The following is an 18,182-nucleotide window of genomic DNA, read 5'->3' on the forward strand; positions in this document are numbered from 1 at the left end:
TTTTCACCAAAGAAAAAACACAAATTTCAAGTTGCACACAGTGAAAACTGCTAGCCTCATCTTTGTTTCAAAATGATGTGAAAGATCATCCTTTACTGGTCTATTCATATGTACCTCTTTTAAATTTGTACCAGGTAGAGGCAAGCCTTTAGTATCACAAGGTTGGTAACTCAATGACACAGACCACCTTCCTGTCATCAATAACTTACGTTCTTCCTTGGAATCATATACATGCCCATCTACTTTATAATGACCAGCTCTGCAAAGGGAAGAAAAGAACATGACAAATTTTGTCAAACTTGCTACAAAACAGCTGAGAATAAATGACAAATGCATGAGAAATGGGAAATTATGTCACAACTATATTATTAAACATATGATCTTGAAATAATTCAAATAATTAATTCCTCACTAAAACCAACAATACGGATATTGCATAATGATTTGAACCAAATATTATGAAACATATAATCTTGAAATGATTCAAATAATTAAATCCATACTAAAGCTAACAATAAAGATATCACATAATCCAGAAACCAATAAATTTTGCAAATGATTCAAGCCAGTTTTGTATAAAAAAACCTTTATGCAATCAGCATTTGTAAAAGCATATTCAGTCATGCTAGGATAGGACTACCATCACTAAAAGATAAGATTCCTAATCAATGTTTCTTCCCACTAACTGTATCAACTAAAAGGGATTGTTTAAAGTAAATTAAGTTCTGCACAATGGCATTTACTTGCCATGGTTAATGGCTAGTAATTGTGTCTGCACAGAGAAAACTAGTTTATTTCTGCATCTATCTGTTCATATGCAGCAGTGCACTTGCTTGCACAAATTGTCTATAACACAATGTGATAAATACAATGTCAATGAGCCATCACAGTTATCTTTATTTAACAAAAAAAAAAGTACATGGTAGGCAGGTACTAATATATATGAATGTGACTTCTATTAATGCAGTTTTTTTAAGCTGCAACAAGCTACATAGTTTAGAGATAACACACCAGATTAATATTATATCCATTAAAAGTATGCCAGAGATAAAGATCTTCAAGTACGACAGAAATTTTAAGCAGAATTAATTACTTTTGTACACCCATTTATACATATGCCAACCCTCGCATGCTTGCTCAAATTTGTGTGCTTTTTATTTAATCGCACAAGTCTACTAGTCTCACACACAACTTAATAGTGTCTCCGTGAAAATATACCAGACATGAACATGAATTTTCTTAGAAAATGGTAGAATCTATTGTCACAAAATTTATATGCATTTGTAAATACTTTTAATGCTCCCACCTATTTGTATGCCCACTTAAAGTGGCTTTTATGTGTTTCCTTTCACCCATCCTCTATAATGTTACAATATTCATGCAATTAATAAATGCCAACATAAATTATGGAGATGGAGGAATTTGCAAACCTTTCATTTGCCCTTTATAGAAGGACCATCACGACATGAATAAGGACAACCCTAGACATTTCCAATCTAAGAGTAAATGAAATAAATAAAAAATCGGGAAAATACTTTTAGGGTCTGGAAACAATCTATGTCTACCAAGCCATAGTTAGAAAAGCCTCGCTTGTGCAGACTCGTGTTGGTTGAAAATTTTGTACACCTAGGGAATGTGCAAAATTGTGGTTTCAGCCACACAGTGTGTGAGTATGATACTCTCCTAATTTAGGGAAGGCTCCCTCTATCTACAAACTAAACTAATCTAATATGGGTGAGACAACAGTCTTTCTTCTTCTTTCAAAAAAAACTATACTCTTTTCTCTTCATAGAAAAGTAATGGCAATTGGAAATAAATAACAACAAATACAGAAATGAGACTTTTTGTAGGATTTTTGGAACATAAAGGAAAGCAAAGTTTCCATGAAGGCACAAAGACCTCCATCACTTCCCCGGGATGGGAAAACAGAAAGAAAGTTCAAAGTCTTCAACTATCTATTCTCCTATCAACCTTTTTAGATGATTTTCTGCTAACTAAGCACAATATGTAGCAGCTCAAAGTCTAATTACATAAGCTTTCCACACTAGTTTCAAATATGATAAGCAGCTCAAAGTCTGCAAGACCAAATCTGAAAACCAAACATGTAACTCTAAATACAATTAGCAGCTCAAAGTCTGCAAGATTGAATTTAAATCCCTCTTTCACAATATAACAAAACTCACAATCAACTCCAGAAAATGTCGTCACATAACAACTTGAATTGGCACAAAGTCTCAACACAACTTGCCTCTTTTATTGAAAGCAATTTGATTTACATCTAAGCTCAAAGTCTTAGAGTGCACATACAAACTGACAGAATTTTGTTGCATTGCCAAAAGATATCCATTACAATAGACCCCCTCAAGTATTTATAGAAGAGGAGTCATGAGAAAAAGGTGGGAGGATCCCAACTAACTTGAGAAATTCTCTCAACCACCAAGATTTATTCAACAACTAACTATGACTTATTCCAACTACAGTCCTAATTGAACTCAACTTGTAGTTGCTTTACATGTAATTACAAAAGTGCAAGTGATGAGTTAACTTGCAATTACAAAGTTATTTTTTACATGTAACTTGTCAAAACAAAATTACAAATGCATAACTAAAATTATTCCATGTGTCTAAAGACGTGACTCTAACTGCATCATCCTTTGTCTGTGATGATCTTCATGTCGCTTCAGGATGCTAGAACTTGAAGTATTCTAGATCAGTGAAGGCATCTTGAACCGGAACGAGAATTTGCATCCTTATCTTCTTGCTTGGGGTAGTACTAGCTTTTCAAGAGGGAAAGGGCTTCCTTCCTCTTTCCATGTCATGACCATATTTGTCTTGAAAGCATTCTGTGCTCTCAACCATGAATTGTTGTTGTATCTCTTCTTGTATTATCCTCCAATCTTGAAATATGCTTGCAAAATAAGGCCCATGCCTTAATTCATTGATTTGGTAGGTCATGTGTGCAAACCGGACTGACAAGGGAAGAGATAAATTGATGCAAAAATGGGCTCACAAGTGAATTTCGGGTTTTGGAAGCTGCATTACATGTGTGGGAAAACAAGAGCATTAACTTGCAATTGTGGGGAACAAACATGCAACTTCATATGCGTAATGGGTAAACACAAGTTTGCACTTGTAATTGGACCTTTTAAACTCATTTTCAAGTGTTTTTTGAGTGCATTTTGGACCAATTTCGGGTTCTGGATGGCTGACTGCAAGTGAAGACTTTAAATGGGAAAAATGAATGAAGGTGTGAAATGAGTGGATGAAATGGTGGGAATGGTATGTACGGATGATGGCAATGAATATGGATGAAAATGGAAGGATTTTGAGAATGTCGTCTTCAAGAAAATGGGAAGAACTTTCAACATGTAATCCGGTTCTAAAAACCCGATTTTGAAAGAATGGGTATTTTTCATCTTTGAAACTTGGAATTTCAACAAAAGATGGTTAAAATATTACAACTGTAAGGGAAGATCAATTATTTTCATCCTACTTGTAAACGGGATTTAAAATCCCGAATACAAGTAAAGAGGGAAAATGGAGAAGATCAAAGCAATTCACAAATTGCTTTGCAAACTTGGAACAAAGGGGAAAATCTCCGACAAAACCGATTTTAGGCAAGAACAAAACAAAACATATAACTATCATGAAGAGAAAGAATCTCTTATAGACAAAAGAAGAAGAATCAAACCCTAGCCACGTTTTTGAAAAAACGCCATATGTATCAAAATGCCCATTAAAAGCATGAAGAATCGGTCAAGTAAAGCACCCAACCTCCATGCCTAGGCAAGACAAGCCAAAACAATTTAGGAAAGACAAGATTCGTGTCACTTGAATGAGGCAAATCGTGACATTTTTCAAAAACGTTTTTGCTATTAAAACACCATAAAACCAGCAATAATATCTTCCAAATGGCATGAAGAGAGTTGGAAAATGCATGAAAATAGAAAGGAATCCAAAACGCCTTCCTCCTAAGATTTCTCCACAAAAATTGGTGGAAATTTTAAACAAAATCCTCCAATATTGTTATTCGTGTTTTTGGGAAAGAACAAGTTTAAAATGCATGCAATAAGGAAAATCGGGTTTCTTAAACCTTTTTACATGTTTAAAATGTTCACTTTTCCCCTCATAAGGCAAAATTGGCTTTTTGAGAGAAAACAACAAGTTTAAAATACTTGTAATAGGGAAATAAAACTCCCATCACAAGTTTTAAACAACTCAACAAAAGACTAGTAAAGGAAAAATAAAATTCCCTTTACAAGTCACAAAAACAACTTAAAAATAAAACTTGTAATAGGGAAATAAAATCCCTATTGCAACTTAAAGTGACTTTATAAAACTTGTAATGGAGGAGAAAAACCCCTACCATAACTTAAAATCACTTAAGTGGAACTTTTTAAAAGAATTACAAGTTTTATTTTAACTTTATAATTTAAAGTTCACTTGTAATATGTCTAAAAAGTTCCTACAATGACTTAAAAGACAAAAAGCAACAAGGGGGAAATAAAAAGTAAGTTACAAGTTCTATTTTTCATAAAGTGCACTTGTAATTGACTTAAAATTTCCCTACAACACTAAAACAAAGAGAAAATTAAAACTTGCAACTTAAGGAAAATTTCCCACCTGTAGTCAAGGAGAAAAAACCCGAAATTGAAGGAAAGACATAGCAAACGAACTCAGAATGCGATGAAATTTGAAACATGGTTTGAGGATGGATTGAGGATTAAGCCAGTCCAAGGGTAAGGCGAAATTTTGCCTCAGGAAGCATTCCTTAGAGTAAAATTTTCATTTTTTGACAAAAATTTTATGTAATGGTCCATCATTTTTGAAAACAAAAATGAGGACAACAACTCACATGGACTCATAAGTTAGATATTAAAACAAATGGCAAGAATGAAACTCGCAAGCTACTGGCTGAGTTTCCTACAAAACTGGCAAGTCTCAATCAAAAACTCATGAGTCCCATGCCCGATCTTTCCTACACAGAAAAAATTGATTCTGGGCATAAACATGACTTCATTCACTTTTTCATTCATCCAATCTTCCACAAGTGCAAACTGTGTTGAGAGGAAAGATTGCAATCTTTGAATTGTGACGAATTGATGATTAGAATAGCCTTATATATACTCTAAATGCATTAATTTATTTTTTCTTGTGCAATTTTATGTTTAAATCTGTGTTTTGTTGCATCTGTACTGAGTTCAAATTTTTAACCCATGTATCTTCCAAGTTCAAGCTTTCAAAGTATGTACCAAGCAATCTTTAACATTTGATAAGTACAAGCATACCTAACATTTTAATGGAATAAGTCCAAACATCTAGTTAGTTGTGTTGGTGAAATATTCATATTTCACCTTGGATATGTTTCTATCTGAAGTGTGATTTTGTACCTAATTAATAAGTCACTTAGGATATCATGAAAATTTATTTATCCTCACCTTGGTAGCTAATAATGATGTGTACACTTTGACTCAACGTACACAAATACCACCATTATCTCATCAATCCTTGACTGATGATAAGTAGGTTCCAGCATGTAGTCAAGGCACCTATATCTTAGTCAGATTGAATTAACTAATCCACCAATTAGCAGTTAAACTCATGACCTCTAAACATGTCATCTCCTTATGTATTTAAGAGGCCTATGTATATGCACGTCATCCATCTATTTGGTGGTTGATTCTACTTATTGATTTCTTCTATTTTCATATAGCATCTCCAATTTGCATATTGCAGCTTTCTTCATCACCTAGATCTAGGGTCATGTCATTGGATTCCCATTGAATATTGCTTCTACCAGAAAAACTTATGTTATACCATTACCTGAAGCATCACACTCCAAAATAAAATCTTTGGTGAAGTCTAGAGTAACTACAATTGGAGTGGTACACATAGTTTCCTTCAATCTCTCAAATGATATATTATCTTATTCATTCCATTAAAAAGCATCCTTCTTCAATAGAGTCATGAGGGATGTTGTTATGCATCCAAAGCTCTTCACAAATCTCCTATAGGACTATTTTAATGGTCTTAGGAATAGGCCTTTCTATCATAGCCTTAATTTTGTGAGGATCCACCTTTACTTGTAATATACTTTCTGCAATCTTTTAACAATTCTCAAAAATAATTTTCTTTGCACTTCTGATAATCTAAATTTTTTTCTTTTCACTTTACAAATTTAAATAGTAAACATTGCACGAAAACTGATTACTCTATATTTTAATATATAGTAACCATTTATTTCAATTCAAATAATATTAAAACGAATAGTATAGCACCTGAAAGTAGTTGCTGCTTTGGGGGCCCCACATCCTCAACAATTGTGTCACTAAAAAAAAAAATAATAATAATTTCATTCATTCAAATCCCTTAAACTATCTTAAAACCTGTGCATTCCCTCTTTATTCATGCTGCAATTTTTCATTCCTCTATGTTTGACTTCCCTTGACCAATGAAGTAGCGATGGGCTTGAAGAAAGGATTAGAATCTTTTGTGTTTTTCTTTAGACAGCTGATGATCACTTATTTCTGAGTTTTCATTTCCAATGAGGCTGCTGCTTCACCTGTTGCTGTTGTTAGCAAAGCTTTTTTCTTGGTTTTTAAGAGGTAGCTGCTGAAGCTTAGGCTCCAAGATTTGTCCTTTTCTTGCAATATATCCATCAAATCACAATAAAATAAATTCTTAATATCTCCATACTCATCTTCGTTTCCTTCTGAATTTTAGCACCCACTAATGTCTGAAGCTACATTTAGCTGCTGGGCCTAAGCTACCCTTGATTGTTTGAATTCATTTACCTCTAGGAAACATCCACATCACCATAAAAGGGTCCCACGAATTGCTCAAAGAAGCTGTGGTATCTTTTTTTTTTATCAACTTCAAACTAGGAGCTAGAAATTGGATAAAGTCTTTTAATTAAACTAACGATTTTATTTTTATTTTATTTTTTTCTTCACCCTATTCACACGCCAACTTAGCCAAATGTGTCTCTTTTCACCTATTCAACCAACAATATTATTCACCAAACACTGCTAGGACAATATAGTATTCAATAACCTTCATTCTCTTTCAACGCACTTACATAGGTGACAACCCACATTTATATTTCAATTATATGTATTATGGATAGTAGTGATCAATGTATGTATGCAGGAAGAAGCTGAAATAACCATCATACATAATACTATTTCTTACAAATTTATTTTTGCCTATTAAACTTCAAAATAATCTATTATATGTAGAAGTCCGCAAACCTGGAATAATATAACAATTTTCCCCACTTCTTTGTTCCTCAAGCATTCAACACAGACAAATTTTGTATGAAGTTGCTCCAATGAAATCCGAGGATTTTCATCCCCGAATTTCAAATCTTCAGCTCACTATCAATCCCTAGATGGGACTGCTTTGTTGAAGGAAAAGGGTTTTCATCCTCAGCTTCAACCTTTCGGATTTTCATCCTGCTAGTAAGAATTTGGCCACAGAAACAAGATCTCAAAAAGAGAAATAATCAAAATTCAGAATCAATTCCTTTCTTCTCCTCATCCTCCTTTTATAGCCCCAGAAAAACTTTACAAAATTTATATTTCTAAAATCACTTTTCGAATAATAATAAACCTTTTATCTCCTTGAAGCAACTTTATATTATTTTACTTTTATTTTTTGCCCAAGATAAGTCACTTTATAAAAAAAAATATACTCATAATAATCACATAATTAATTAAATACAGATCGTCTGAAAAAATTAACTTAGACAACTTTGTCTAATAAATTAAATTATTTGCTTGGGCCGTCAAAAGGGGACATTACATTACTTCTTGTGAGACACTGTGTCCCGGACTCCTTAAGTACTCCACCTCTTTCGGGCCAAAAGCACACTTGAAGGAATCATAGTATTAAAGGGGGAAATGCACCCCACTTCATCATGAATGAAATTATAAGGGCTAAGATCAGCCTTTATTGTGTGAAGTTCATTGTTATATATGAAATTGATTGTACAATGAAGGGTAGAACGAACTACTTTCATAGCATGAATCCATGGTCTACCTAGAAAAAGATTATAATTGAGATGGTAAGACATGACATGAATAGGAGTAGGTAAAGTCACAGATCCTACTTGATAGGCAATATGACTAGACCAAGTGACTCTCTAGGAACATTATCAAAGCCATGAACACAAAGATGATCAAGTTGAATAGAAGAATAATCCCAATTTATCTTATCCAATAAGTCAACATGACAAATGTTAAGTGCTGACCCATTATCAATTGAAGTATCTTTTATGTTTTGTTCATAAATATGAGTAATCATAAGGGGATCATTTCTATTTTTAACCTCTATAGATGACAATTTATCTTGTGAGAATGTAATATCATTTGGTTTAGAAAAAGGATGAGGAACCACCCTTTGTAAGGCTTCTTGGATCAGCTTATGGCATGATGTGAAGTTTGAATCAAGTCACAAAGGGAAATCTTAGCTAAGATTTCATGGAGTTTCTCAACAAGATTAAGTTCCTTTCAACATGCTTCTTAGGATGAGGAGGGGAAGGAAGGGAAGTCAGAACATTGGAATCTTGCTTCTTGTTTCTAAATTTAGGCACTTCATTACCATATTTTTGTGCTAGTTGCCTTTCCATAGCACCTCTTTCACATATGTATTTTGCAACTTTTAGGATATTGGGAGGTTTCTTGGACCTAGGCTTCTCATAAATAAAAATATGAATGGTATTGATTTGATTAGGTTCTTTGTTCTCCAAGGATACATCTTTAGAAGTGAGAGCATCAAGGAAATTGCTAATGATTTCATCCTCTTGTTCCAAGGTATCTTTACAGGTAAGACAAGATTTAGGAGGACAAACGTAACTCATTAATGCTTCATCTCTAGTGGGAAATTCATTGAAATGAAAAGAGGTATGGTATCACTAGGAAAGGTAGTGACAATATCATCCACTTGCACCAAATGATCCTCATGGGGGAGGTACATTTTAGGATAAAGATGAACATCATTCCTCAAAGCTTCATCGTTAGAAGGGAGAGTTTTGGAATAAGTGTTCATAACCTCTTCTTGCACCAATGTGCCTTCATTGGTAGGACTAAATTTGGGAGAGGATAAGTCAATGTCCATCAGCACTTCTTCTCTAGGAAAGGTACCATGTATGGAAGGTAAATTAACATTAAGGAAGGTGTTTATGATATCATCCTCTTGCTCTAAGATACTCTTATAGGAGAGGCACATTTTAGGAGAAAGATCAGCATTATTAGTCAAAACTTCACCCTTGGAAGGGAGAGTTTTGAAAGAAGTGTTGATGGTCTCTTTTTGCACTAAAATGTCCTCATGGGTAGGAGGATCCTTAGGAGAGGGATAGAGTGAAACAAGGGAGGCTAATCCATTATCACATCTATGAAATAAATGCATCATGGAACTAACTAAATGAAAACAAAATGACAAGAATTTTCTTTTTCAAATGATAACATATGCAAAATGCATGATAAAAAGAGATAACAATGTGCAAGTTTTATGATTTTTTTACTAATGCAAGTACATAAACCATGATTGAATGCATCTTAATCTAAAAATTGTATGCCAATATAAGATGTAAGACTAAAATCAGAAATATGCAAGTGTAAGAATAGTTAGGTTCACCAAAATGTAATGGTGGTAAAACTAGGCTTTCACTAATTCAGATAACAAAACCACTATCTTTACCTAGGAGACCACTACATTGAAAGAGGGTGAATCCAATAGATCTAGCCACAATCCAAATAGAAAAGGGCTGAAATCCTAATAAGATTCACTTGTTTTTAGTTTTTCGACTCTTACTAGTTGAAGACTAGATGTGAATTGTGAAATTAGGACAAAACAAGGGATAATTGAAGTAAATTGATGAAGACAGTCAACTACAGATGTCCCACGAAGCCACAAAGGGAAAAAGAAGATGGTTAGAATCTGTACCCGAAAGTTCGGCTTGATTGTTCAGGACCAAGTAGTACAAATTCACCCTAGTCCTCTAACTTTTGCTCGGTCGAAAGCTAAATCTATTCGTCGACTCTGTCGCAATCTTTGAGTACAGCTCCTGAGCTTGTTCCCCGCACATAGAATGAGAAAAGAAAGTGTTGTGGATAGGGGTTTGCCTTAGGTCAAACCCCGGTTTAGGAATTAACCTTGAATTGAATAATGTAAATATTGAAGTAAATGCTAAGAGATATACCTCAAATCTGCAATGGTTGATATAAGAATTAATGATGCAATGCTCTTTGAATGTAATGGCATGACAAACATGTGAACATGAAAACCCTAATAAAAAACACATGCTTGCATGAAGATTGATGTAACTTTGTTTCATAATGCTTGAAAGATGAAATGTTGCCTTGAATGCTTGATGATGAATGCTTGACAGTTGCACCAATATTATGGATCGATAGTGTGGATCCCAAAATGAATTGATATGATGTCTTTATACAGGGTTCCCTAGGTCAATTACTGATTAGGCTGACCTCCAACAATCAAGTGTAGCCACGGGGACCAAATTCCATCGAGAAAGGGGAGTGCCTACCCTATTTTAAATTGGGTCCACTTTAAGGGGGGGCAGAGCATTTTGGGGCACCCTGGTCCAGGATCGGGGTGTTTTGAGGCCCCCTGGTCGAGGATCAAGGTGCTCCACACCCTAGTCCTCCATAAAATAGGATCTACCAATCAAGAAATAGGAGAGGACAGCCTCTAGGATGGGGCCCGCCCAACAGTGTCAACAGGTGACATCAAAGTTGGAGTAAAAGGGACCAAAACGGACCTAGGCGGAATGAAAATGGACACGCTAAAGTAGGAGCACAAACATGAAGTGTGAATTGTATTGGTTACAATATACCATAGTTGAAAAACTCGGACTTGCCACGGACTCGGCAAACCAAAAATTTGGACTCAAACTCGAACTCGTGAAAGACTCGTGAAGGACTCGGCAAAAAAAAAACCGTAGTTTTACAAAAAAACATAAAGAAATTAATGCATTTAGAGAACATAAGAGCCATAACTGAAACATTACACATGTCACATACTCATAGTTTCAAACTTTCAACTCTAAAATGTATAATACCAAGATTTCTTCAATGCTAATTATGCTTTTATATGGAGCCTAATCAGACTCAGAGGTTAAATTTTCCCTACTTCCATCGGCGCAATTTCCCCCTATATTTTTCGACGGGGGTTTGGGGGCAGCACCCCCAAGTTGGGGTCAAGGGGCATCGCTGAAGGATCCTGAAATTTGACTAAGTCTAGAAAATTGAAGAATCCTCCAAAAACTAGATTTTGCATTATAACTCCTGGAAGTCCGAAACCACTCTCAAACATCCTGACAGTATATATGGAATATAACTTAAAGTATAAGAAAGAAGAAAGATATAAGGAAATGTCACTTATACTTAAATGTTATATTCCATATATGAATCCTGACGGAGAGACCAAATTTTTTCACATGTTAAACTCAATTTTATTTCTGGGTCACGCGAGTCCATCTAAAAGACTCGCGAGTCCATGCAAAAGACTCGCGCGAGTCCTTGCAAAAGACTCGCGAGTCTTTCAGATGGACTCGCCTCGCGAGTCCTTGGCGAGTCGACTCGTGGCTCCCATGGACTCGCGAGTCCGTGGCAAGTCCACGAGTTTTAAAAAGGCAAATCAACATCAAGACAAGGACTCGTGCGTCATGGATTCAAAGCTACAATTAGCACATGTTGGATTCTTTACAAGGTCTAGAGATTCAAGGTATTACAATGATGAGGAAATTTTGACAATCTTGAATTTCCTTCGGAAATCCAAGAATAGGAGTCAATACAATGAGGTGATCCCAGTTGAGGAATGTTGCAATATTGAGATACCCTACATCAAGGCGAGGAATTCAAGTCTAGGCAGGATCAATGTAAGGTTCAAGATGCAATACTACATAAGCACGAAATTCCCAAGTTAGAATATGAAAATGCAAGTATGATCAATTCAGATAATTTCAGAAGAGTTAAGCAAAGTTATAAGGTCGACTTGATCGCTAAGATGATGCAATTTGGGAATATGTCTCATCACATCACCTTGGGCAATTGGAAATGTTGCGTATCAAGAGATATTGCCTCAATCACAAGCACTTTGTGATGATCTACCAAGTATAAGCTTAGGTGGCATCCTATTCACATTCAGCCAATCAAGTTATTCCACATCAACTTGTCTAAGTTCATTAAACCTGATTCATCTCATGAAGGAGCAAGTGACACATGGCACTGCATTGAAGATTGTTCCTTGTACATAACCTCATCTCTCAATGGTTAAAACTCAAAGAAGGACATGTGTCCTAAATATTGTAATTATTTCATTGGTCGAAGGTATGTTTGTTGTAGCTATCCCTAATTAGGGTTTTATCATGTAATCTCAGTCATTGACCTTGAATCAATCTGAGCCTTTCAATTGTAATGAATCCTTTATATAAGGCTCAAACCTCTCATTTGTAAAGGTTAATAGTTAAGAGTCAAGGAATAGTTAGTAGTTGATCAATAGATAATAGCTAGTAGCAATAGAGTATGAGGAAAGGAGATTGTTGCCAAGGCTTGTTGTAATAAACATACTATTTTCATTGAAGATATGGTGAATCTTGTGTGCTATTCCAACATGTTGCATGGTCTCTACTTCTCATAGTTTAGATGTATTAGATGAATGAAAGACTTTATTATTGATGAATGGTGAAGCCTAATGTTCATACCACTTAGAATTTGTTGATTGCAAAACGCAATGCGTAGTTAGACTGAACTTATCTAAAAGTTTAACTTCAATTGCTATATGCTCATTGTTCGTAATATTGGTGTGCATAAGTGATATGAAAATCATCCGCTTATCCTTATGAGATTGTACCATATTTGTGTAGTTGTTTCCTCATGGCGAAGCAAAGCTTGAATTGGTTACACCAAGTCAACAATCATCTCTTACATTCGTACAAGTAGATTAGATTTCTAAACCCTTTCCCTTTTGTCATTTATTTTTCGAGTGAGTTAGTATAGATTCTGCATTCCAGCCATGTTCATAAGCGTAAGTCCCTTTGTGATTACCAGCAAGATCACATCATATACACTGATTCTATCCACAACAAAAAGTCGATTGTTTGCATTGTAAACCTTGGAGTTGTCAAATTTGAACACATCGTTTAGCATATGACGCTTATTTGTTCAAGAGATGATAGAATAATCAGTATTTTATTCTATGTTTGAGGTGTCCTAAAAAACACATCAATAGTAACCCTAATTCTAAAATAAATCTTTGAATTCTGCTCCAATATACACTGTAGTATCTCCAATATGACCTTGAAAAAACTTTTGAAAATCAAAAAAAAATTCTCCAAAATTTGAGAGACGTGCTTCCGAAAGTAACCTCCAAAATTGGAAAAAATCACCTTGTTTCTTGCTTTCGTAGTGCCAAGATCATGCTCTCATACCACTTATAATGAAATAACTTGCGCAAGAGGGGAATATAATATAAGATATTCTACAAATACAAGTGAGAATAACAAGAGGCAATCCTCCCAATATCTCTAATAAGAATCACAATCTAATAATCATAAACTATTTGCTAGGTCCTATATCTAACCTACTTATGCCTTGACTCCTACAAGCTACCTTAGATACTTAAATATAATACCTAGGATAACCGAACTATATAAATAAGACTATAATGATAATCATATAACTTAATTAAGAGTTATGGTAACCACAAGACAACTACTCATAACCCTATGCATGCTCTAGGACTAGTGGCATAGCAAATAATAATATTTAAAATGTTACAATATTTTAAACCACTATTACTAAGGCTAACTTAAAACATTATTGTTAAAATATTTTTCTAATTCTACAAGATATAACAAAATAGGCTATTCTCAAGTATTTTATTTCTAAAAACAGGACATGACAATGATGCCTTCCTAGAATTGCTTGCCCTCAAGCAATTGCAAACTTGGATGTTCAAGTATCTCTACCCCCTTCCATGTAGCATCTTCAATTGGGAGATTCTTCCAATGCACTTGATATTTTGTTATGCTCTTGTTCCTCAATTTCTTCTCTTTGGTATCGATGATGGCTTCTAGAACCAAGATTAGCTTTCCTTCATCATTCAAAGGAGACAACTTGCAAAGGAGTGATATGTCAACCTAGTGCCTTTTTGAGGCATGAAACATGAAAAACATTATGAATCCTATTTTGCTTTGGCAATTCAAGATCATGTGAACTGCCCCAATCTTCTGCCTAATCCTATATAAGGCCCACAAAAGCAAGGTTTGCTTCTCAAAACCACTTCTCTTGAGAAAAGATTTCTCGTGCGGTTCTAGTCTCAAGAAAACCATGTCTCCAATTGCAAAATTCCACTAAATGTGACCCTGATCTGCATACCTTTTTGTTAAATTTGTGCTCATTGGAGTTTTTCCTTAAGTGACTCCAAAATTTCTTGGCTCTATTTGACCAAGTCTCTAGCTCTTAGCCTTCTACCATCTTTGCCAATCAAATCAACAAAAGTTTGAGCTCCATAATCATACAAAACCATGAATGAAGTCATACTAATGGACATATGATGGGTAGTGTTGTAGCAATGCTCCCCTAGATAGAGCTATTTTATCCATGTTGTTTGCTACCCTAATACATAATTCCTCAAATACCCTCAATCACTTATTCATAAACTCTATTTGCCCTCCTATCCTGCTACATAATTCCTCAAATAGCCCTCAATCCACTTATTCACAATCTCTATTTTCCCTTTCGTTTGAGGGTAATAACTACTTTTAGTATCCTAGATGACCTGCCAAGAGTGTACCATGTACCACTCTCAAGACTTTATTCTCACTTTTGATTCTAGATGCAATAGACTTTATCCTTGTAAAGGATGGGATCTTTGCTAGCTTGAATCTATCATCTTGCAAAATTGTTGTCAAGGACTTTAGTAACAAGTGTTTTTGGCATGCTTTGGTATTGTAGTGACTTTACAATCAGAAAAGATATTAAACATAGAGCATTAGATTAGCTTTATACATAGGGAATTCGCTACAACATTGTTCTTACTCAACATACTATATTTGAAAATCATAAGCCTAAAGCTTACTTGCATGTTTCTACTACTATCATTCAAAGCTCTTTGGCTAAGGAAAATTTTCAAAATATTGTGGTCAATTTTCGTCACATGTCTACCACAAACTTAATGTTTGAATTTGGCCAAGACATGCATAATGGACAGCATCTCTTTGTCATAAATTGAGAATCCTTTTTCTATTTCTCTAACTTTTCAACTCTTAAATGCTATAGGGTGCCCATTATGCATTAATATTACCTCAATTCCTTCCCAAAGCATCACATTCTAACACAAACAGAAGTAAGAGATATGGAACAGACGAATAGGGCATGACCTCATTACCTCTTTGATTTTATCAAAAGCTTGATGTGTTGAATTCGTTCACAAGAAAGCTCTTTCTTTGTTAATTCTGTCAAGAGTGTTGCCAACTGCAAGAAATCCTTAAAAAGTGTAAAATCCCGTACTTGTATTGCGTATTTGTTCAAGGTATTTCAACATGTTTGTGGTAACATGCTAAGTCACCAGGTTCGAATTCGAATTCAAAGTTTGACAGCTTTGAAATTCGAATGAAGTTCGATGCGGAAAAAATTCGAAATGTATAAAATTCGAATTAAATTCGCCATATGTAATTTTTAAATTTTTTTAATAAATATATGTAATATATCTATAAATTTGCGTAAATAGTTTAACATTGATAAATAGATTTGAAATCATTACAAAAAGATAACACATTTATAAAATATAAACCGTAGGAAACATATGCTTTCACTATTGCAAAGATGTTATTTTGTCAAAAAGGTACAATAACAGTCAAAAACTTTAGAACTTTAAAATAACTCTAGTCATCAAGAGCACTTGGCTCGGATGCCAAATCATCATCATCTGTATCACTACTCAATTCATCATCTGCAAAGTCAAGCTCATCTGCATCTGGCATTGCTATGCCTTCAAGAGTTTGTTCTAAAGAAGTGTTCTTTGTTGATTTGTTCATCAGCAATTTCAAATTGCTGCGAACATAGACAAGATCTCCCAACTTTCCAGTCAGCAATTTGTTCCTCTTTTTGGAATGGATGTGGTCAAAGCAACTCCAGTTCCTCTCACAAGCTGATGAACTTGCTCCCTGACTCAAAATTCGAATAGCAAACTCTTGCAGTTCAGGAGCTGATGATCCATAAGAGATCCACCATCTATATCCAGGCATACGTGGCGAGTCATATTTGGCTTCTGCCCCTCCAAACATCCCTTCTCCTCTCTTGTATTGCCAACTTTGATCTCTGATTAGTGCTGCAATTTCTGGATTTGGTACATACCTGCTAATGGCTTGGTAAAGCCCTGCCATGATTTCATTATCACCCCTTCTATCAATAGAAAACAACTTAGGCTCCAAAAAGCAAGCTGCTGCATGTAAAGGTGTGTGCATCATTTTCCATCTGCAATCAACTGTCTCCCATATCTGCATATATTCTGCTTCATTATTTAGTGCTTTTTTAATAGATTCCTTACACCGGTCCATGCTTTCATAAAGCATGCCAAGGCAAGGAGTGTCACCATCAACCATACGAAGCACATCAACAATTGGTTCACATACAAGCAAAACTTTTGCTGCACTTTCCCAAAAATTGCTGTTTAGGATGATTTGCTCTATGTTCTTCCCCTTGGGGCCTTTAAAAAGCACTAAACTTTCCCACTGATTGGAACAAATAACAGACCTCAAAGCTGTTTTTTCTTCAACCACTCTTTTCAAAGTGATATAATATGAAGCAAATCTTGTTTCACAAGGCCTCAACAATTCCTTTGATGCATGTTGCCTATAAATACTCAATGTGAGACGATGATTCCGTATGAAATTTGCAATTGCTCTCCCTCTATGAATAGCTTCATTTACCCATGGGAATTTAGCCAAGTCATGAAGCAACAAATCGAGACAATGGGCTGCACATGGGCTCCAATATATGTGTGGGTACTTCTCTACAATCAGCCTCCCAGCTCCCACACAATTTGCTGCACTATCAGTTACCACTTGAACCACATTTTCCACCCCTACTTCAAGAATGGCTTCCTCTAATATTTGAAAAATATACTCTGAAGTTTTCTTGTGGTTCATGGTGTCAATGACTTTCAAAAACACAACACCTTCAGGACAAGACACCAAAACATTAATCAATGGCCTTTGACACATATCTGACCATCCATCACTCAATATAGTGCAACATGTTTCCTTCCAAGTGGCTTTGACATCAGCTAATTTTTCAGTCACTCTATCTTTTGACCTCTGCAAAAGAGTTGTCCTGATAGCCTCTGAACCTGGGGGTGTGTACCCTTTGCCAAACTCTGCAATTTTCTGAACTGCATTATGGAAATGAGGATTTCTCGCAACATTGAATGGAATAGCACTTGTGTAAAACAAATCAGCAACTGCATCATCCACCTGTTGTTTCTCTACTGGTTTCCAAAAGTTGTTCAGTGTTCCACTCTATTTTGGTACACTCACCGCTTCGGATTGCACAGAAGAGGAAGACATGACAGATGTGAATCTAGATATATCTCCTTCAATTCTCTGTTTCTTTTGTGCCTTCTTCATTTTGCCTATTGTTGAAGCAGCCAACTCTTTCTCTAGAATAGCTTTAAGTTCTGGAGTCGCACCTATGCATGCTTGAACACCTCCACCTGGACCCCCTATATTAGCAAGGAAGTGGTCCCTAAGCCTTGTTAAAGTTCCAATAATATTTGCCTGACATATGTTACATTTGATGTGAGTTCCATTTCGAGTCACATGCTTCCATGCCTTAGAAGTTGATTTGGGAGGAGCCATTAAATGAAAATCTGCATGTTTGGAAAGAAAAATTAAAAAACACACTACATTTATTTCAACCTTTTAAAAATATATAATATTAAACAATATAATAAAAAACCATTAATATAAAATTATAAATTATATAATAATAATATTAAACAACATTATAAAAAATAAACATTATAAAGTATAAACTATTAATTAACCTAAAAAAATATTAAATAAACAACATTATTAAATAATAAACCTAAAAAAATATTAAATAAACAACATTATAAATTTATAAACATTTAATAAACAACATTATAAATAAATAATA

The 18,182-nt window shown here is 34.9% G+C and overlaps 1 protein-coding gene across 2 annotated transcripts in view; it reads right to left on the minus strand.

Annotated features, from left to right (window-relative positions):
• LOC131072636 (oxysterol-binding protein-related protein 3A) overlaps positions 1–18,182 on the minus strand; it is a 141,201-nt gene that overhangs the window by 42,175 nt on the left and 80,844 nt on the right. For both annotated transcript variants that reach the window (XM_058008874.2, XM_058008878.2), the window contains exon 8: positions 115–259. In XM_058008874.2, coding sequence (XP_057864857.1) covers positions 115–259 — 145 coding nt within the window. The remainder of the gene's footprint in view (positions 1–114; positions 260–18,182) is intronic.

The sequence above is a fragment of the Cryptomeria japonica genome, chromosome 9 (assembly GCF_030272615.1).
Source record: "Cryptomeria japonica chromosome 9, Sugi_1.0, whole genome shotgun sequence".
Taxonomy (NCBI): domain Eukaryota; kingdom Viridiplantae; phylum Streptophyta; class Pinopsida; order Cupressales; family Cupressaceae; genus Cryptomeria; species Cryptomeria japonica.